This window comes from Eublepharis macularius, chromosome 1 (assembly GCF_028583425.1).
Source record: "Eublepharis macularius isolate TG4126 chromosome 1, MPM_Emac_v1.0, whole genome shotgun sequence".
In the NCBI taxonomy this organism is placed as follows: domain Eukaryota; kingdom Metazoa; phylum Chordata; class Lepidosauria; order Squamata; family Eublepharidae; genus Eublepharis; species Eublepharis macularius.
Window position 1 is genome coordinate 164,295,204 of NC_072790.1, and position 22,905 is coordinate 164,318,108.

Genomic DNA, 22,905 nt, shown 5'->3' on the forward strand with positions numbered 1-22,905 from the left:
TTTACAACTAGAAACATGAAAGAGAGGATTGTGACAAAACAATTTCAAGATCCATTGGAGATTGATGGCAAGACGATTATCATAATGAAGGAACTGCCCAGATCAGTGTTACTGGACAGGAAAAAATATAGAGTGCTAATTCAAACTTTGAAGGACATGAATATCAGATACAGATGGGAGTTACCGGAAGGAGTGTCCTTTGAGTTTGGAGGGGCAAAAAAACGCATCAGATCTGAGCGGGAGATGGAGAGATTTATCAAGGACAATGAAAAAGACTTACCAACAAAACCATGAATATGGAGTGTAATGTATTATCTTGGAATGTAAATGGACTAAACTCACCGAATAAGAGGAAAAATATTTTTCATTGGCTACTAAAACAAAAATGTGATATTGTTTGTTTGCAGGAGACCCATATTAGAAAACAGGATGTAAAATATTTAAAATCTGGAAAATTGGGCAAAGAATTTGTAGCGGCCTCTAACAAGAAAAAAAGAGGAATGGTGTTGTACATAAAAGAGGAGCTGCAGCCAAAATTTGTTATGAGAGATGTGGAAGCTAGATTTGTAGCGGTGGAATGTAATTGGAATTTAAAGAGAGTGTTGGTAGTCGGACTTTATGCACCTAACGGTGCAAAGGAAAGCTTCTTTGAGGATTTAAGGAAGCATTTAGACGATCTTGTATATGACCAGATAATTCTTGCTGGAGATTTTAATGGAGTGACAGATTTGGAACTAGATAAAAAGACTACAACAGCACAAAAGAAAAGAGGACTATTGCCAAAGCTTTTTTTTGAGTTGATTCAACAAGAGACTCTCGAAGATGTATGGAGGAGAGAATATCCTAAAACCAAACAGTTTACTTTTTATTCTGCAAGGCATCTTACATTATCAAGAATTGATATGATCTGGGCCTCAAAGGACTTAGCGTTATGGACTAAGGAGGTAGAAATAATGCCGATGGTAGGCTCAGATCACAATCCAATTATGTGGAAATTTGGAAAAAGGAGAAAAAGGAAAGCCTGGAGAATAAATGAGGACTTGCTACAGGAAAGTGAAAATATGGAAATATTGAGAAGAGAGACAAAGTTTTTTATACAATATAACGTGAATAAAGAAGTACCAACCAGTAAAGTTTGGGACGCGTACAAGGCGGTTGTAAGGGGCATACTAATGGACTTAAATGGCAGAGCAAGGAAAAAGAAAGAGGAGAAAAGACAAGAGATTGAGGAGAAAATAAAGGCCAAAGAAATACAGTTAAAAAAGAGACCAGGGAAAAAGAAAATACATCAGGAAATTAAAATTCTTCAAGAACAGTTAACAGCAATGAGTAATAAAGAATTGGAGTGGAACCTTAAAAGACTGAATCAAAAAGCTTTTGAGGGTGCTAATAAACCTGGGAAATATTTGGCATGGCAATTGAAGAAGAAAAGGGAAAAGAAAATAATAAATAAAATCTGTGAAGAAAATAAAACGTACCTGGAGCAGACTACCATTAGTAGAGCCTTTTATAAATTTTATGCTAAGCTGTATAATAAAAAAGAAGTAACCAAAGAATCAATAGCATCATATTTGGAGAAAACCAAACTTCCAGAGATCTCGGAAGCTTGGAGAAATAAGTTGAATAGTGAAGTAACTGATGAGGAAATAAGTAAGGCAATACAATCTGCAAATCTAGGAAAGGCGCCAGGGCCAGATGGACTTACGGCTAAATTTTATAAGACAATGGCCAACGAACTGGCACCATTCCTAAAAGAGGTGATGAACGGAGTTTTTAGGGATCAAAGAATTCCAGACACTTGGAGCGAAGCGAATATATCATTGATCCCAAAAGAGGGCCAAGATTTGACTAACGTGAAAAATTACAGACCTATATCACTACTTAACAATGATTATAAAATTTTTACGAAGATATTGGCGGAGAGACTGAAGGGGTGGCTCTCGGAAGTCATAGAGGAGGAACAAGCAGGCTTTTTGCCAGACAGACAAATAAGAGACAATTTAAGGACAGTGATCAATGCTATTGAATATTATGATAAGCGTTGTGACAAAGAGGTTGGTTTCTTCTTTGTAGACGCTGAAAAAGCGTTTGACAATTTAAACTGGGATTTTTTGTTTGCCACTATGGAAAAGCTACAATTGGGAGAAAGATTCATCAGAGCAATTAAAGAAATTTATAGAGACCAGACTGCAGCAATTGTAGTGAATGATGAACTGACCAAGAAATTGACGATTAGTAAAGGAACAAGACAAGGTTGCCCGTTATCTCCATTGTTGTTCATTTTAGTATTGGAGATTCTGATGATACAAATACGACAAGACGAGGAAATACGAGGAATAAAAATAAAGGACTATTCATACAAGGTTAGAGCATTTGCAGATGACATAATGTTAATTGTAGAAGATCCATTGGAGAACATGCCAAAAGTGATAGACAAGATCAAGGAGTTTGGTGACTTGGCAGGTTTCTTCATTAACAAAAAGAAGTCAAAGATATTATGTAAAAACATGACTAAGCAGAAACAACAATTGTTAATGGAAACAACGGACTGTGAAGTAACTAGTAAGGTGAAATATTTGGGAGTTGAGCTGACTGCAAAAAATATAGATTTGTTCAAGAATAATTATGAAAAATTATGGACTCAGATAGAGAGAGACTTGATCAAATGGAATAGACTGAATTTGTCATGGTTGGGCAGGATTGCAGCAGTTAAGATGAATGTGTTACCAAGAGTAATGTTTTTGCTACAGACAATACCAATCATCAGAGACTCTAAACAATTTGAAAAATGGCAGAGGAAAATATCAGATTTTGTTTGGGCAGGCAAGAAGCCTCGAGTGAAAGTAAAAGTTCTACAAGATGCAAAGGAAAGAGGCGGAATGCAACTGCCCAACCTGAGACTTTACCATGATGCAATCTGCCTAGTTTGGTTAAAAGAGTGGATGACATTAAAGAATAAGAAACTATTAGCCCTAGAGGGATATAAAAAATTTTTTGGATGGCACGCATACCTATGGCATGACAAAGTAAAGGTCAACTCGATGTTCCTGCATCATTTTGTAAGGAGAAGTTTATATACAATCTGGAAGAAGTACAGAATTTACCTACAAGAAGGAACCCCTTTGTGGGTGGTTCCATACGAGGTGATAGATCCGAGAGCTGTTGATAATGAACAACAATGTTTAACGTACAAAGAAATAACTAAAACTGAAGTGTCTAAACTTAGAATAAAGACGCAAGAGGAACTATCACCGAACTACGATTGGTTCCAGTATAGACAGATCAGAGATTTGTATAACTCGGACTCTGTAAAGGGAGGTATACGAACAGAGAATTCGGAACTAGAGCAGACCCTTTTTAAAGAGGACAAGAAAAGAATATCCAAGGTATACCAAGTACTGTTGAAATGGTATACCGAGGATGAGACAGTTAAAACACAAATGGTGAAATGGGCTATAAATTTTAATAAAGAAATAACAATGGAGGCATGGGAATACTTGTGGAAAACTACAATGAAGACAACGACATGTATTAATATTAAAGAGAACATTTTCAAAATGATCTATCGTTGGTACATGACACCAAAGAAGATTGCGCTAGGAAACTTGAACACTTCTAATAAATGCTGGAAATGTAGAAAGCATGAGGGCTCCCTCTATCATATGTGGTGGTCGTGTGAGGTAGCTAGGCAGTTCTGGGGGGAAATAATAAGAGAAATGAGTGAAATTTTACAGTTTCAAATAAATAAGAACCCAGAACTCCTGCTGCTAAACTTGGGAATGGAGGGAATCCCAGCCCACCATAGGACGTTGATATTTTATATGACTGCAGCAGCTAGACTTTTGTATGCGCAGAAATGGAAAGTACAAGAAGTGCCAACTATTGAAGATTGGATCTACAAATTGCTGTATATGGCTGAAATGGACAAGATGACAAGAAAACTGAGAGATCTGGACTCAGGGCAGTTTAACACAGACTGGGAGAAGCTGAAACAATATCTGGAGAAGAAGTGGGAGGTGGGAGGAAAACTGTGGCAGTTTGAGAACTACTGAAGTACAATAAAAGTATAAAAGAGAGGGGTGACTTTACCGGGGGAGGAAGAGAAATGTGAATTTATAAGCAGTTAGATTAATTAATTGATTGAGATATATATAGATATGTAAAGGTTAATTGATAGAATATTGATAGAGAATAATTAACGGTTTAAACATGAGGATTGAGTAATTAACAATATTTTTTTTTTTACTTGATAAGACTTATATGCACCAAACTGAATGTATAGAAGAGTTAAAATGACTGACTATGTGATGAGTTATATAGAAATACTATAAAAAGAAGAAATGATTAATATAGAGAGAACAAATCAAATTGTTTGATTTAAATGTGGGAAATTTTTATGGTTTATGACATACAGAAATATTCAAAACTGGAAAATGGGATAAATTGTTTATCTAAAGAAGTATAGTTTGGATGTTTAGTAAGTAAAAGAGTTAAAGATGTACTGCTTAATATAATGGAGAATATATATTTGTTTTAGATAGAGGAAATTAATAGAAGTAAGGGAAAAGGGACAGAGGGTGGGAAAGCTGTTGGAAGTCAACAAAAGGGGGGGAAAGGGAGGGGGTTAGAAACGAAAAATTAGGGGATAATTGAATGCAATGTAATGTAAAAATATTAATGTTCTAACCCAATAAAAATTTTACAAAAAAAAAAAAAAAAGGATGTGGACAAAATCGAGAGGATGCAGAGGAGAGCGACAAGAATGATTAGGGGTCTGGAGACTGAGCCCTACGAAGAAAGGCTGAAGGCCTTGGGAATGTTTAGTTTGGAGAAGAGGAGGTTGAGGGGGGACATGATTGCTCTCTTTAAATATTTGAAAGGCTGTCATTTGGAGGAGGGCAAAGAGCTGTTCCAGTTGGCAACAGAGGGTAGGACGCGAAGCAATGGGCTAAAACTACATGCACAAAGGTACTGGCTGGATATTAGGAAAAACTTTTTCATGGTCAGAGTAGTTCAAAAGTGGAATCAGCTGCCTAGGGAGGATTCCCTTACCATGTGTGGACATAGCTGTGCATGAATGCTACTTTGTTTAAAGAAGACACAGGACACATTTCGTTTGGACCTTTGTATTTTCCTGGACTACTATTGGAGATCATAATAGTAATTTCAAGTTTAAGGAAGAATCATTGTATAACTTGCAATTGGTCATCCTACTGATTGGTTTATTTGTATGGGAAATACATATGGCCCTTTGGGCACTTATAATAGAGTTGTTTATTGGTTGGTAATTGTTGTTTCTTCCCGTGAGGGTTCTCTTTAGTTTTCAAGAAGAGGCTGGATGAATACTTGTCAGAGATGCTTTAGGCTGATCCTGCACTGGGCACGGGTTGGACTAGATGGTCTGTATGGCCCCCTCCAACTCTATGATTCTATGATTCTATGAACAGTTAGGATATTCAGTAAAACAGATACAATAGAGTATGATAGCAGAAAATTTGAAAACAAGCTTAAAGCTGAGCACAGAGATGAAATCTTTGTGAAACAAAGCATAATCAATTTACATGGCACATTTAGCAATATGGAAACTCTCTAGTAGGTGCATATCTATATCAGCAGACAGTACCCAATAACGTAGCCTATAGTCCCTGTCCCTACCAAGGCATTTCTCTGAGCTATTTATTATGACACAGCCCTATAATCTGGATAGAAAGCCCTCCTGAATAATTAAGTTTTGCATATTTTATGGAAAGCCAGGAGAGTGGGAACTTTCCTAACCTCCTCAGGCCATTCCATAAGGTGGGGCTACCACAGAGAAAGCATGTGTGCAGGCAGCTGTTGATTTTGCAGAACTGCAGGGTGATATCTATAAAAAGCCTTGTTCAGATGAGTGAAGTTGCCATGGCGGAACATATGAGGAGAGGTAGTTGCACAGATATAAGGGGCCAAGGACAAGAAGAGCTTTGAATGTGATAGTCATGACCTTGAACTGAGCTCAGTAACTGATAGGAAGCCAATGGAGTGACTGCAAAATGGGACTGATATGCAAGCTCCATCTAGTTCCTGAGAGTAAATGAGTTGCAGGATTTTGCAACAGCAGGAGTCTTTGAGTCGACTTTGAGGGAAGTTCTATGTAGAGTGCATTACAGTAGTTTAATCTCGATGTTACTATGGCATGAATCCAGGTGGCCAGATTAGCTGTGTCATGGTAGGGGGGGCATCTTCCAGGCTAATCTGAGTTGAGAGAAGGCCTTAGTTGCAACTGCATTTACTTGCTTCTCTAGCAGTAGTGCTGGAGCCAATATAACCCAGAGGCTCTTAAACAAGTCAGCCAGAGTCAACTGAACCCCATCAAAGTTCAGAAGCACCATGTCCTTCAAGATACCTGCTTTTCCAACCAGCATCACTTCCATCTTGTCTGGATTCAATTAGTTTGCTTTCAACTAAATTCTCTTTGAATTAAATTGAGTTTCTTCTCAAACCAGGAAGCATGGAATTGCAATTTCAATATACTCTTGGCATAACACAGTTTAAAATAAAGCATGAGAAGAAGCAAGAATGCCAGACATGATGCTTTTGTTTAGCATGCAAACAACTGATGGATATAGATTTGGAGGGTTTTTATATACTTATTTTTATATACTAAACCTATGCTTTTTCAGTATTACATCCTTTGCACTTTTTCTATGCTTAGGAGCCAAAGTAGTACTTGTAATGTAACCTGTAAGAATTTGACACTTGAAACAAGACTTGAAACTCTGTAAGAACTGATATACTGCTTTTAGGGCTGCACTTATATTATATGTTATATTATTCTATAGATTCCAATTGAAATCAGTACCAGAGAGCCTTTTGTAGAAAACTGATTTGACGCAGCAAGCTGGTTTTGGCCACCTGTGGTATTATCTTCCTTAAAGCTGATAAGAAACTGGGGAAAAGGACACGAATAGGAAAACATCCCTTCCTATCCACCAGATTGTGACTCATTGGCGCCCTTGAAAGTATTATGCCCAGAAGAAAGTAGGTAAAAGGTTAGACAGTGTCCTTCCAAAATGAGGGCAGAGGAAAAAAAAACTGGGAAGACTGGAATTCCCCCAAATAGAGAGGCCAGCCCAGAATTGCATCTTCAAATCAGAACTGACCCTAGATATGTTACGAGCCAATAAGATATCAAATATTAGAATACTGTAATATTGTTATGATTATCTGAAAGTATTAATTGCCTGTATTTCTATTGTAATTTTGATGAGCTCAGGACACAAGGAGACCACCTACTCCTGTGAAAATAGGCTCCTCCATTGTTTAAATTAAACAATCATATATTGCTTCATTCTACAGGACTCCTTGGTGTGTGTCTCTTATTGTGATTGGCGAGAGGGACACCTAAGGCACAAGTTTGTGCATAACACAACCAATAAGCAAAATCTGGGAACTTTCTAAATTACAAACACAACAGTTTTAGTACAGTACCGAGAGTGGAATAAAAACTGACAATCTTTTAATATTTTCTAATTAGTATGAAGAAAAGGCAACAGACTCAGTACTGGCTGAACATTCTTAATGCTTTTAATGTTGTCAGAATTAATTTGCTATTTTAAGAATTAATTTACACCACACTTCATTACATGAGATTATTTCTAAAAGATCCTGTGAAGAATATTTCATTAACAAATTATTATAACTAAAAAAACATACTGGAAAACTTGAGCATCCTAATTAGGAATTTAATGCAAGTATTTTTACTCCAGTTTATGGCCTAGTTTGGCCACTTGATCCTACTCCCATAAAGTGATCTGAAAAGTTTTTTCTTGCTAAATTCTATTTAGTAGCCCTGTTTAGAGGTCTCAGTTCAGTTCTTCTAATGAACCTTTCCTACATTTTCTAGGAATTGGTTTTGTGATTAATATACGAAGTAATATATTCCAAATGCAACTACAAATATACTGTATTTTGGCTAATCATCATGGGTATCATATCCTATTCTAGTCTCATCCCATCCTTCATGAACAACTAGCAGAAATAGTGGGCAGGATTCCATGGTGGATTATTACATCACCTCACAGAATTAAAATACTACCTAGGATGTTATGTATTATTTGAGTGATAATTTCAAAAGGTAGTATATCCTTTTTAAAAAGAGCAATAAATTACTGTGTCTTATCAAGCTCTTTACTTTGGGAAGGCCAGAACATAGTTTTGTGAGGACCATTCACCCGTCCCAAATTACTATGTCACTTCTTTCATGGTATTCTGTAGAAGACTGAATTGTTTTCCAAACTATTAATAGTCAAGGTATACTTTAAGGTTTCTAAAAAATATTATTATTACCATTATTAAAATTGGACTCATCCTTCACTTTTACAAGTGCAGCAAGGAAACCCAGATGGTCAAGTTTTACCTACAGTGTAAGAACACCAATTGTCCACCCTGAGAATGGGTATGGTAGTTTCCATTGCTGTGGGAATTACTGGATACTAGTTTACAGCTTGCCCAAAGAAGTGTAGGTGAAATGTGTAGGGGCAGATAACAGAATAAAACTGTTTTCCCCTGCTGTACTATTTTTGTTGTTCTTTTGCTCTGTCTTTCGTGTGGCCCTCTTCTTCTTTATCCAGTGGCAATGGACACAAGCAGTGACAACTCAGGCATTTCCAAACCTGTCACACACCATTCTCCCAGCTGGGTTATTGGGTGGCAGTGGTGGGAAGATAGCTGGTGCTTCGGCAGGGCAAGTTGGTGGTTGAGTTGTGGTTCTCCTGTTAGCTCCAGGAGAAATACACAAAGAGGAGATTCCTGTCAACCTTTCTGTATGCCCTAAGCGATCACCTAGGTTTGCATACTGGTCAGGCCAACCCTGACCCTAGTGCAGAAGCAAGGCCTACTAAAAAGGTCTTACATGTTTATGCTGGCCCTATTCCAAACAAAATGAAAAACTTTTCAGTCCTGTTTCAGTTTGCACCCACAGAAATCAGTAGTAATTAGACATTACAAGCAGGGGACCTACAAGGCCCAGTTGTACAGTGCCTAGCACCAGGCTGGGTCCAGTTGCACCAGGGGAACCCAAGTACTTGCAGGGGGCACCCCACTTACTTTTGTATCCAAACTATTTTCTCTTTCCCTCTTCCTGGCCGTCTGATATCCTCACCTTTCCTTCTTTCCTTCCCCACTTTCCACCCACCAACCACCCTACTTTTTATAAGTCCCTGAGATTCAACTAAATTTATTATTTATTTACTTCACTTATATCTCAACTTTCTCCACAATAGGGACCCAAAGCAGCTTATATCATTCCTCTTTCCTCCATTTTACCCTCACAACAACCATGTGAGGTGACTTAGGCTGGAAATGTGTGACTGGCTCAAAGTCACCCAGTGAGTTTCCATGGCAAAGCCAATGGGATGTTCTTTAGGAATAACTTTCTGGATCCAGGATGCAGTACAATTTAAGATGAACTTTTATTAACTATTTACGTAACTTAGAAAGCAGCATCAGACAGTAAACAAGTAACTTGCTACCCCATCCTCTTTGCCCTATTTGCAAAGCCCTCTGGGATGTGTAGAACCTGTTAGGCACCACCCCCTTAAAGTCATAATGTCCTCACATCTTTTTTTTCACAAAAGAAAATAATACATCACTCAATCTCTGGGTTGGCTTCCTCAGCCATGTAGATCTAAGGACATTACCAGCATTTCAGCCTCTGCTTTCTTTTGGACATTTCTGTCCATGTCTATTATCTAATGCATTTGATCAGCTTTCCTGATTCAGAAATTGCTGTATCTGTAGCCAGCAATTTTTTCCTCCTCCTCTTTAGGAATCAGTTGTAGATCTTTCCTGTTTCTCCTGTAGATTTGTCCAACATCAATTTTCACTCATAGGATCAAGGAGCTATTTCCCAAGAGACCACAGCCCATATTTTGCCATTGTATTTACATACACTGTCTTGCGGTTGCAAAGGTTTAAGGCCACATGAATCTCTATCATAATAGTTTCTGTCTGGTTTCCTCTGTATTTTTCCATGCATTTGCCAAATCTTTATACTTAAAGTATGTGTCCGTATCAGACAATCTGGTTCTCAATTTTCTCCCAAACAACAATTCAGCAGGAGATAGCCCTATGTTCAAAGGCTATCAAAGCTAAATAAGGGTCTGTGTTTGATCCTGTGTTTGATTCTTCCTTAACTATGGAGGCCCAGATTGCGACGGTTGCCCGGGCTGCTTTTTTCCATCTTTGGCAGGCCAGGCGGCTAGCCCCCTATCTCTCAGCCCAGGACCTAACGACAGTGATCCATGCAACCGTCACCTCCATGTTGGATTACTGTCACTCGTTCTACACAGGGCTGCCCTTGGGTTTGATCCGGAGACTACAGCGGGTCCAGAATGCTGCTGCACGTGTTTTGATGGGTGTTCCTTATAGGACACATATTACACCAATTCTGCAGCAGCTCCACTGGCTCCCTGTGGAATTCTGGATTCAGTTCAAGGTGCTGGTTTTGACCTATAAAGCCCTAAACGGACTGGGACCAGCGTACCTAAGGGACTGCCTCTCCCCGTATGTGCCCCGGAGAATGCTCCGATCAGCTGGAAAACATCTGCTGGTGGTCCCTGGCCCCAGGGACGCTCGGTTGGCCTCAACCAGAGCCAGGGCCTTTTCGGTCCTGGCCCCAACCTGGTGGAAATCTCTGTCTGAGGACACCGGGGCCCATCAGGATGTTCTATCATTTCGGTGGGCCTGTAAGACAGAGATGTTCCACCAGGCGTATGGTTGAGGCCAGCATGAGATCCTCACTGAGCCTCCCACCAGCCTCCCACTAAGTGTGGGGTTATACAGTGTCCACCAGCTGGCTACCCAACATATGGGTACAGCACACGGCTATGTAGTGCCCATTCGTTGCTGCTGTACCTCGCTCTGAGCCTGCTAGTGGGAAGGGTGAGTTAGAAATGTAATAAATAACAATAACAATAACAACAACAACAACCCACTGCTTTCTTAAACATTCTTTTGATAATTTTAGCACCATTTGCTACCAACCTGCTAGACTGTGAATACCTAGGGCTTGAAGTAATGTGCTGGAAACCATAACGGTACACAAATTCTTTAAAATCATAGCAGTCAAACTGGGGCACGTTATCAGACATGACCACAGTAGGTACACCGTGTCTTGCAAAAATAGATTTGAGACATGAAATAACATGGCTTGCAGTGGTGTGGTGTAACAATGCAATCTCTGGAAAATGTGAATAGTAATCTAGAACCGATACAAAGTTTTGTCCAGCATAAAAGAACAAATCAATGCCCACTTTAGACCATGGTTCATAGGTCTCTAGAATCAACAGCATAGGTTGCTTTTGCTGGTAGTCTTTGTATTTTGACATGTAATACACTTCTGGATAAGTTTTTCTACATCTGAATTCATGTTTGGCCAATTTAAGATCCTCCGATCATACCACTTACATTTCTCCATGCCTAAATGTCCTTCATGCACCCAATTAGGTATCTATTTCTTTAGTTAGAAACCACAAATCTGATACCTTTGATCAGGATTCCATCAAGCACATATAGGTCCCCTTCAAAATGGTCATAAGGATGTGGTGTTTTGTGGGTCCATCAGAATTAATAGTGTGCATGATATGTTGCAAGGTAACATCCTGGGCTGTAGCTTTTGCAATTAATGACCACATCTGGTCAGAGACTGGGGAAAAAATTTTAAGCAGCTTTACATGTATGATACCAAATTCAGAATTTGTTTCAACTTCAATGTCATCGTAAGCACTGGACAAATTATCTGCAATAACTAAGTGCTTGCCAAAGCTATATTCCAATTGCAAATCATATAACTGTAATTCAAACAACTAAAATCTAGGAGATGTGTCTCCTATACCCCAGTTTGCAATGGTCACCAATGGTTTGTGGCCTGTTTCTGCCCATATTGGCTTTCCATATATAAAAACAAGATATTTTTTTGCACACAAACACTATTGCTAGAGCCTCTTATTCAATTTGAGCATACTGACATTCAGTTTTAGTTAAGGCTCTGGACGCATATGCTATGTGACAGAAAGCAAGTCTTTAATTGGCAATACTTTTGTGGTTGCCTGGCAATGGGCATAAAGGGCATTTGTTTCTTAAAACTACAGGCACTGCTTCTATTATTTGCCAGCAGGAACCCTTGTGTATTTTTTTTAGATTTAAGTTTTTTCCTGCAAACCTGGGGCTTTTCTCAGGTTTGGAGAAATACTGGTCTTGTCTGTTTATGGTTCCAATCTCCGGATTTAATTATTCACAGATTTGGTCACATTGAGAATTAGAAATATTTATTAGCTATGGCTGCACAATGTTTTCTCTGTGTACAAAGTATTTTTTCTTTTTACCTTTTTCATTTCAACAACGCAGGAGTGTGTGTGTAGGCCTGCAACTGCTTATTATATACATCTGACCCACATGACACTATGTATCCCTAGTTTTCTGATGTCTACATATTCACTGATCATATAGACAATAACTTTCCTTGACATTTGATATCTCATAGTAATTTAGGCTGCTTGTATACATCAAAGCATAATACAAGATCATTCAGACAATCTCAACAGTTTTTAATTGCTGGACATTCTAAAGCTGAATTGTAATAACAACCTCCTTTGCTATTTGTTTTTTCCTAGATTGATGGATTTATGACATTGTTGTTTGGTCTTGCTAGCATTAATACACTCACAGTGATAAGTGTGACCCGCTACATAAAAGGCTGCCATCCCATCAGGGGTAAGTTGTTTTAAACACAGTGGTATTACCTGATTTACTTTCTTGTGGATTTAGAATTGCAATATAAACCAGCAATATACTGCTATAGGCTATACTTGCACCACTGAAAATGATATTTGTAGGAAATCAGGTTCATTTTCCACGTTATGAATATTCCAATATAGAAAGATGGTGCTTTTTTACCAAAGAATGTTTTTAGTGCTTATATTACCATACTGTTTTTTCAATACATTTGCTTACTGTACACAACACAGAAACACCCATGAATCTTTGTTACAATTAAATGTACTGTACCTAATATGTGTTGGAGCCTATAGAACTCCTGCAAGTAGCCTTGCCTTCCCCCCTCCAGGAGCAGGGGAGCCCTCACTATCAGTTGCCGACCCCTGGCCCCACTCATCTGTCTGGCAGGGAGGAAGGCACGGGGTGGGGGGAGCATGCCATTTTCCAGCACAAATGAAGAGCTGCAGGGTGCACTGGAGCCAAAAATTGCCCCTTTGGAGGCTTCAGCAGACCCCTGGGGGAAACACTGGGTGTGCTGAAGCCTCCAAAGGTGAAATTTTTGGTTTCAATGCTCCCTGCAGCTGTTCATTCATGCTGGAAAACAGTGTCATTTTACAGCACAAGGGAGGAAATGCTGGGTGCACTGAAGTCAGTTCAGCAAGACGAGGGAGTGCAGAAGCACACATAGGAGGAGTGTACCCTGCTGCCCCAAGCCCTCTGCACTCCAGCTTTGACCCTTGGGGCCCCTGGCAACCCTATCTGCCAGGGAGGAGTATTTGGCTTAATTCCTATTTCTAGCTGCATCTCCTCATGCCACTTCCTGCACCATCCCTAAGGGTCACCAAATCCACAGAGGCAGGCTTTGATAGGCTCAGGGAGTAGCAGCAAGGACAAGAGACAAAAATCCCTGGTCCCTCATTCCTTTAATGGTTCTATAAGATCCAACCCTTACAAGGGGAATAGTGGTACTCATATGAAAAAGTAAATATATTCATTTAATACTAAACTAAAAGGGCCTACAAGATCCTGTTACAATCTGCTTGGTAGCAAAATAAGCTCAAGGAATACAGCTATTCTATTCTTGTGAATAGACTTAGCCTTGACAATGCCTTTATGTCAAAGAAAATCTTTTAGCAGTGTTCCTCTTACGTTTTGTTCTTTGTTGGATCTAAAAACAGAACTTGAAGCTTTTTTAAAAAATAAAGACTACTTTCAATTAGCTCTGTTAATTTTTAACTTTATAAATATAAAACAACTAGGGTCTGAAACTGGACCACCATTTTGCTTAGCTAGAATCTAGCTCACATCTTCGTGGTCATGGAAATAATCCAAGGGAAGCTAGAGGTGCCTATTTTGTAATTAGAGGAGTTTATGCACATAGTTGATTGCTTAATCCCTGCTGATTTCAGTGAGAGTTAAGTGTTTTAGGTTATGGTCCGAGGAACAGGGAGAAAGGAGAAGGAGAACAAAAGTACAAGCACTACACAAGGCTGGAGTAAAACATCGCCACAACTTTTTTATTTATTTACGTCATTTATAGTCCACCTTTCTCACTGAGACTCAAGGCGGATTACACAGTATGAGGTTAATACAATCAGAATTAAGTACATTTCAATACAATACAATAAGGTAAACATATACAAGTTTAAAGACATAGCATTAGCAAGGATCCAAGACAGAGTAAAAAAAATCTTGGCGCAAAACATAATCAATTCTAGGACTAACATTAGACAACATGGAACACTGGTTGTACATAGGAGTACATATTTAAAGCAGCAGATAAGGCAAAAATAGTGATGAAGTCTATGATCCCCAACTCGTTAGTGAAGCATCTGAGCCCCCATCCCTACAATACAATTACAACCATTGGAGCATTGGTGCAGCATAGGGCACAGATTCAGGCACTGGGATACCTTCCTGCCATGTGATGGCACCCTTCCGAGCCCATCTGCTGGGAGAAAACCATGGGAAGACAGGCATTAGGATCCCATACGGGCACAAGCCACTGCATGGTTCCCCTGCCACCCAGAAATGAAACTAGACAATGGCCCCACAGGCTGAGCATGTCCCCAAATGGCTCCACTTCACAATCCCTTAAGGGGATCCACAAAATGGGGGAGACAGCACTCAGGCACTGTCTCCCCCCTCAAAAAAAGTGACTAGGAGGAGCACAAGGCTGGCCATTCCTGAGATGCCATCATGCCTTCATTCCCTCAACAAACCTGAAGTGAACTGACCCCAGGGGCTCTGCTATACACCTAGCTATAAAGAAGACAGGCAGACCAGATGGAAAACTTCACTCTCTAGTGTGCCTGGGTAGCCTCATCTTCCCCTCTCCTGCCAGGACAGTCTGTTATTGGGCATCCCTGCTACTGCTGCGGTAAGGAAGAAGCAGGGGGTATAACCTGCCCTCTACTCCTTGCATCCCTTCTCCACCCCTGGCCACAAACTATCCCCAAGTAAGTAGCCAGCCCTATATTTTGACCTATAGTTATTACCTCTAAGATATAGCAAGTAATTATAAATAATTAAGGGAAAGGGGAACTTTGGCTGTTTCCCCACGTCTTAAAAATCGCACAACACTCTGGTGGCTTCATGGCGCGATTTCGGACGTCATAGTGCCATGAAAACGGAATCATCACTGCCTGACATCAGAACTCATGCCATGAAACCACCAGCATTCTGTGAGTGTCGCACAATTTTTAAGACATGAGGAAACAGCCTTTACCATCACCAGAGGGATGGGTGAGGAACTGAGCTTGCATCCTCAGAGGCCAGTTCTTGCTGCACCAGTTTCAGGGGCTTTCCACCCTCAATGCCAGAAGAATTAAGGGTACAGAACATAAAACAAGTATGTCAAGCCACACATCCTTCCAAGGCTATTTCTTTCTTCCCCATCCTTTCAGCTGTGAAGGAACTTTCTCCTGCATCTACTTCATCCCTATGTCTCTGATGGGATCTCTCATTTTGATGCTGGAAAAGGATAACTGGAGACAGAGAACAGACTCCAGAACTTCTCAGCCTCTAAAATGAAGCCTCCTTTAGGCTGAAGAGAAGGAAGTGGCAGAACATCCCATTCTATAAAAGTTCCATTCATGTATGCCTCATCCATGTCCTCAGCCAGTTGTCAGGGCATGTGGAAAGTATGACACACATTTTGAAATTCAATATTTTGGAACCAAATTTGACCCTATTATCCAAATTCGCTTTTTTAACCTTCACAAACGGATCCATGATAATAATTCCCTCTTTCTAAAACAAGAGCAAAACTGTTCCTGAAGCCAAATGAAGCATATGGCTCAAAAGCAAAATACAGTGCTCCTCCAAAGTTTGGTTGAGCAGTCATTTGGGAGGGGAAAAGGGGATTTGGTTGTTTGTTGGTCTTCCAGATTTATTGCTGGTCTTCCGGATTTATAGATATAATTTTCTTGATTCCAGTTGGGTGTCTTAATTGCATAATCGTGAAATGTGTTACATGTCAACCTATCATTTGCATTCCAGTGCATTATATCAGCAACAGCAGCATCTTTGTGACACTTGTCCTTATATGGGTAGCAGCTTTCTTCTGGTCTGTAGCTCCAGTTCTGGGATGGGGCAGTTATACAGGTAATAGTTTTCTCCATAGGACTGAATTAGGTATCTGTGGGTTTCTAGTAATTTATTTTCCAAGATGGATACTGGTATTTAAGTTAATGACTGCATTTCTATTGTTTGGTTAGCCAAATTAAATTTCCAACCTCCAAGTTCTATTGACTTATTTTCAAGACCCAACTGTTCTTATTTTAGGTTTCAGGTTGGAGATTCAGCTTTAATGCCAAAACTTTGATTTGCATAATTTTTTTAAAAAACCTAGATTTTACTGAAGGATTGCACAGGATTTTTTTGAGAAATAACAACATTTGCTTTATATACCACCCTTCAGGATAACTTAATGCCCACTCAGAGCGTTTTACAAAGTATGTTATTATTATCCCCACAACAAACACCCTGTGAGGTGGGTGGGGCTGAGAGAGCTCTGAGAAGCTGTGACTGACCCCAGGTCACCCAGCTGGCTTCAAGTGTAGGGAATCAAACCCGGTTCTCCAGATTAGAGTCCCACGCTCTTAACCACTACACCAAACTGGATTTTTAAATTTCAACTTCATATTTTGTATTCCTCAAGGAGAATCATTCTAAATAGACATCTGTAGAAGAAAACTTTGTCACAGTACTGAAATATATGCAACATTATCTCTAGTTTTTCAATGCATTCGACTAGCTGTTTTAACCAAGAACTGTCTACAACCTGAAACATATTATGAACTTACATTTTTGTGCACATACACACTCAGATTTGTGTCTATTGCATACAGCAGGATATTGGCCTATTTATTGTTGGTAAAACCACAGTTGCCATATTATCCACAGTTGCCATATGATAAAACCACAGTTGCCATATGATAAAAGAGCCTACTGCACAACAAGGAATCTAAACAAAATGAGGTGAGTGACTGAGTACAAGGAGTGCTCATGGTGGTAGCAACAGAAAGGATCTAGAAACATTAATTGGCCACAGTTGAGCAGAAGCAGAAGGTGGAAGCTGGGTTTCATCCAACTAAAATCTTGCACAGGAGTGTTGACATAGCAAGTGTGGATAAATACCCTCCACCAAAGAATTCACCCCAATATTTCAATCATGGGGACCTCACCTTGTTCTCAGGAACCCAATTGCAAATTCATAGCTAACAGAAAGGATGGAACTGGAGAAAGGAGCCACCAAGCTCCAAACACAGAACACTCAAGCTCTTGGTTATGCTAATGACTCTGGCCAAAGCAGGACAATGGTTTATCACCCCACACTCTGCTAGTAAGTCACACTTAGATCCATAAAGCTAGGAAGACTAGAGTGACAGAATGAAAACTCTTCTTTTGGGACAAGAAAGGACAATAAGGTCATTTCAAGAGGGCAGAGTGAGAAAGGCAGAAGTTTTTAAAACTCAGGATAAGGAGGAGGAAGAAGCTCTCTTGCATCTTGGTCTTGACTTAGGAGCACAAGCATGATGGACTAAGTTTTTACTTTACTAAGTAAGTTTTTACTTAGGGATCTCCATCTACATAGCAAGGGACAATGGTGAGAAGTCTCAGCCATGAGAACTAAGATAATGGTGAACTTTCAATGACCACATCTTCAAGTAAAGCTAGTTTGTTTTAATTAAACATTGTTTAGGATTGTTTAGTTCTAAGTTTAAAGAAAGGGGACTTTTTTCACCTTTTCTTTGTTCCTTTGCTCAGCAAAGCAGAACAGAACATATATACTCTTGAATAGAACATATATACTCTTTTTATCCATTTATTAAACTTTCTTCTATTTTGAATGTTCTAAATCTGATCTTTGGAAAAACTCTTCAGAAACTCTTGAGGAGCAAGGAGAAAAGGCAGCAGTGCCAAACAAAGACTTGGGACAGCCACAGGGTTTTTTCCAACCTCTCAAGGACTAACCAGAAGGAACGGAAGGAGGGGCTTGAGTCCATTTATTCACAGCAGCCATTAAAGATGATTATGAATTTGGAACATTTATAGATTCTGAGCTCTTGGGAAAGATATTACAGCAAAACCCATTGTTGCATTTATTACAATACAGTAAAATATTGTGTTAAGTTTTCCCTTAAGAATTCTAGGATGGAAACATATCTTGATGGATTAGAAACCTATACAAACCAATTAAAAATTATTAACCAAATTTTATTTTTCCTAGACCGCATGTATGGGACATGTGAAATAGACTGGGCAAAAGCCAACTATTCAACAATCTACAAGGCCTACATTGTGTCCATTTTCATCTGCTGTTTCTTTCTGCCTGTGACGGTCATGATTTTCTCATATGTGTCCATCATCAATACAGTCAAGTCAAGTCATGCACTAAGTGGAGTTGGGGATCCGACTGATAGGCAGAGACGCACAGAACGAAGTGTTTCAAGGGTCAGTCTGGAATTTTTAAGAAGTATACATCCAAAACAGATCAGTTATCATCTGTCCCAATCTAAAGATTCCAAATTAGATTTAATTGTAGAAAATAAGTATCAATGGCCAAAAAGAAAATGAAAAAGTGGTCACTGAATCACAATGGAGACAGAACAGAGGAAAACAGAGGTTAAGGAAAATTAACATTTCACAGATAAGAGTAGCTGAAATATCTGTATTCTAATCCAGAGAGGAGCCATGGATTCAGGGATGCAGTCTTCAAAAGTGTATATGTAGTTGGATGAGAAACTGCACGTGTAAACGAATTATGTACATGCAGTTCCTCTCCAACCCAAATTCCGCAAGTATGTGCATGGGGAAAGCTAAAATATCACCTATTGGTTGTTCCAGTGGTTTATGGAGGGTGGACTTAATCCAGTTTTCCATTCTTGACAGTTTCATTTTATTTTTTAAAAGGGGATCTACACATGAGTAGCCTCAGAAGGGAAAGTACATTTATCCCAGTCAGCATCAAAGATGCACCCAGGCATCACCCTCTAGGTGAGCACTAATGTGCAGATGCTGATTACCTCCTGAGTTGCATCTACACTGACTTCCTTCCCTAGGCAAAGTTTCCTAGACAAACTGAATCAATTGTAAATGAAATAAATAAAATTAAGCTGTTGTGCAGAAGGATTGTTCTGTTGCTTAGGGTCAAACTAGATGCGCGGGTTTTTAAAGAGTTGGGTCCAGGTTCTGCAGACCCAATTTGGGTTCCCAGCAGTAACACAGCAACTGTGGGGAATGTCTGTTAAAAAATAAAGGAGAGCCACCACAGGGGGAAGAAGAGTTTCTGCCTCCCTCCTGAAGCCATTTTCCAAAATAGAGAGTGGAAGCAGGGTGACTGTTTTTGCTGCTCCACGTGAAGTATTCTGTATACAGGGAGCAGTAAAAAAGGAAAATACCCCTCGTGCTATTTTGACTTGGGGAAATGGCTTGGGTGGAAGGCAGGAGCCCTTCTTCCCTCCATGGTGGCATTCTGAGGCCATTCTGAGGCCATTTGGGCTCTCCTTTATTTTTTAACAGTCATTCTTCATAGCTGCTGCATGGCTACAGGGAACCCGAGTTCCATCTGGGGAACCTGGACCCAGTTCTTTAAAAACCTCTGCATGTCTAGTTTGACCCTTCGTTTGGTTGAAATCTAAATTTTAGTCAATTTATCAAAAAACAGATGCTCAGTCATCTGAAAATCCTTTAATAAATAGATGGCCATTTTCTTCCCATCCTTTGGTAGAACCACATTTAAAGATCTGGCGAGCAACTAGCATTTCAGAAGGGCTGCTTTGAAGTGAATATAGACAGCGGTGAGCTAGGTTCCCCAATCTCACCAAAGAGGACTATGTAAGATACGGCTACTAGAGCTACTGTTTCTCCACCCTACCTGATTATTTCTGGGTTAGCTACTGAGAGGGCAGGCCACTGGGTTACTGATTTCCAGTGTAAAACTTCATCAATCTAAGGCAAGCAAGTGAAGACAGAGACGGGACTGTCTTTGAGTCAAGAAATCTATTATATTTCCATATTCCCCATTAAGCCACTGACATAATTTAGATTTTAGTATAGAATCCCTTATGTTTGGGGCAAGAAAATGTGAAATGATGACTCTCATTTTTTTCCTTCTTTTTTCTAGGTATCCATAGTCATTTGCACAGCCTTTATCACAGCATGGTCTCCATATGCAGTCATATCTATGTGGTCTGCCTCCGGTAATCCTGTGCCTAATTTAACGAGCATCCTCGCCAGTCTTTTTGCAAAGTCTGCCAGTTTTTACAACCCCATAATTTACTTTGGAATGAGTTCCAAATTCCGGAAGGACATTTTCATCTTGCTTCACTGTGCCAGAGAGATCAAGGATCCTGTGAAGCTCAAACAGTTCAAGAACCTGAGGCAGAAACAGGAGAATTCACCTTCTCAAATGGAAGAGAAATATGCAGAAGATGTTCAGCCTGCCCTAAGTCCTGATTCTGGAATGGGGAGTCGTTCTAACACCCCTCCTCCTGTAAACAGGGAAGTGTATTTTGGTGCTTTTGATACCCCATCCAACAATCCTGACGTTGAATGTGTCCGACTGTAAGCACTTGGGCTCTACACAATTTACAGCTGGTGAACACAAAAAATAGAATACTTCTCAATAACTTTTATCTCTGTCATCTCCCCTAGTACTAATGGCACACTAGTACAAGTGTAGCAGATTAAATTACAAAGGTGGGAGGCAAATCTAGCAAGAATGAAGATTTATTTCCCCTTCGCAGCTGTATACCAGCAAGTGAAAGGGATTTTTTGTAGAAATTTTTCCATTTGCATTTAAAAACAAATCCATATAATTTAATTTACAAGTTACATAATTTTGTGCCATTTTATTCCTTCTTCAGAATCCCAGCTTTATTCAGTTTCAACAAGTTCTGTCAAGAGGGCATCCATTCAGGGATCAGCAGAAAAGTAGCCAGTACTAGCACTGGTACGCTATTCCACAATCAGTCACCAGAGGGTGGCCATTAGCTAATGTTCTCCCTATGGGAGTCTAAACATTTCACATACCCAGTGCAACTGCAGAGTCCTGCCATTTATTTGAAGGCTTCAGCCAAGCCACTGGAGCCACAACTATGCCCTTAGGTCTGTAGCAAGGGCTGCACCCTGAGATAGTTTGCATATTGTAGATAATGCTGCTGGCCCTTGTGCTCTCTACTGTAATTGGCATACCTCTTATTACTGTTGTTACAGTACTGGCCATAGCTATATTTGCACCTGAAGTGAAAAGTCAAAATGACACCTTCCCTGCGTTCATTTTGTAAGGGATGACAGGTAGGAAAAGCAAGGAAATGATGCCCTTCTCTGGAATCCAATGCTTAATTTTGCTTACTTGCAAAGCTGTCCCTCCAGACAGTGACTGATAAAATTGTCTTCTATTTTTAAATATTCTTCAGCCAAGTATAACATGATCCAATTAATTTCTGAGAAGCTGGGAATGTTGAACATTCAGATAATGAACTTTCCCAACTAAATAATGGAACTTTGTAGTTATTTTTAAACAAATGGGAACCCACAACAACATTTTGAGAATTATTTTTAGCTTTCTCCTCATCCATCCCTTAAACCCAACATGAAATCTAAACTGTAATATGGGGCATGAATTATGGAGCTGATGGACAGCAGGTTAAAACCACTTGTTTTAGATCTCTGCTCCTTCTTATTTATATACATATACATACTCTCCTTTCCATTTAATTCCTTCTTCCCCCTACAAAGAGTCACACCATCATCCCCACAGCACCCACCTGTTTTCTTCACACTCAACCCACTACTACATATCATTCCCTCTGCCTATTACAGTCCTTCTGCCATACCTTTCCCAAGCATCTTCTAATTGCCATTGTTCCCATTGCCCCTACAACCCAAAGCATTTCCTTTACCCACTTCATCCCTCACATCTCTTATCATCCCCCTTCCAAGTCTGTCCCTGTGGTCTTAGCTCACCCTCCAATTACACCCCCCACTTCCATCCTCCTCCCCTCTTCTTGTCCTCAAGTTCCTCTACAGCACCCATCATGCCATTCCCTCAGCCCTTGCTGGCATTCCCTTCCTTCCCTCCTCTTTCCCCTCAGCTCATGTTAACACTCCACGTCCTATTCCTTTGACTCCCCACAGACGCTCCACTCTTTGTTTCACATTGCTGCACAGCACACCATCACCCTCCCACCAAGTGCTATCAGTCTCTTCTTCAACACTTCCTTTTTCTAGTTCCCTCCATTCATTGCCTCTTCCCATTTCTACCAATGCTACACTGAGAGTACTCCCAGGAGAAATGAAATTGCATTCTGCTCCCCCTGGTTCCCATTTCCTCCCTTTCTGGCTCCATCTCCACTCCCCCAACCACTCACCTCCTGGTAGCTACAGCCATGCTGTGACATCACAGCATTCTGGACCACCAAGGAAACCTTGAACAATATCAAGACCTTTGTCTGTAGAGCCTAGTGCCCTCTCAATCACTGGGCAATCCATCTGGCACCTGAAGCTTGGAAGGGGGCACACAAACCCAGAAGCACATCATCTTGGCATTTAGAAGTCCTCCCAGAATGGCAAGAAAGTTCTTGTAAGGCCATTTCAGTGCTGCTAAGAACTCAATTGGTTTTTTTGTTTTGTTTGCTGGGGGTC

At 40.0% G+C, this 22,905-nt stretch overlaps 1 protein-coding gene across 1 annotated transcript in view; it reads left to right on the plus strand.

Annotated features, from left to right (window-relative positions):
• The window catches only part of LOC129333764 (opsin-5-like), a 95,839-nt gene extending 75,012 nt beyond the window's left edge, over positions 1-20,827 (plus strand). The window contains exons 3-6 of the mRNA XM_054985641.1: positions 12,651-12,750; positions 16,255-16,359; positions 18,488-18,711; positions 20,384-20,827. Of these exons, the coding sequence (XP_054841616.1) occupies positions 12,651-12,750; positions 16,255-16,359; positions 18,488-18,711; positions 20,384-20,827 (873 nt within the window). The remainder of the gene's footprint in view (positions 1-12,650; positions 12,751-16,254; positions 16,360-18,487; positions 18,712-20,383) is intronic.
• Positions 20,828-22,905: the final 2,078 nt, after the last annotated feature.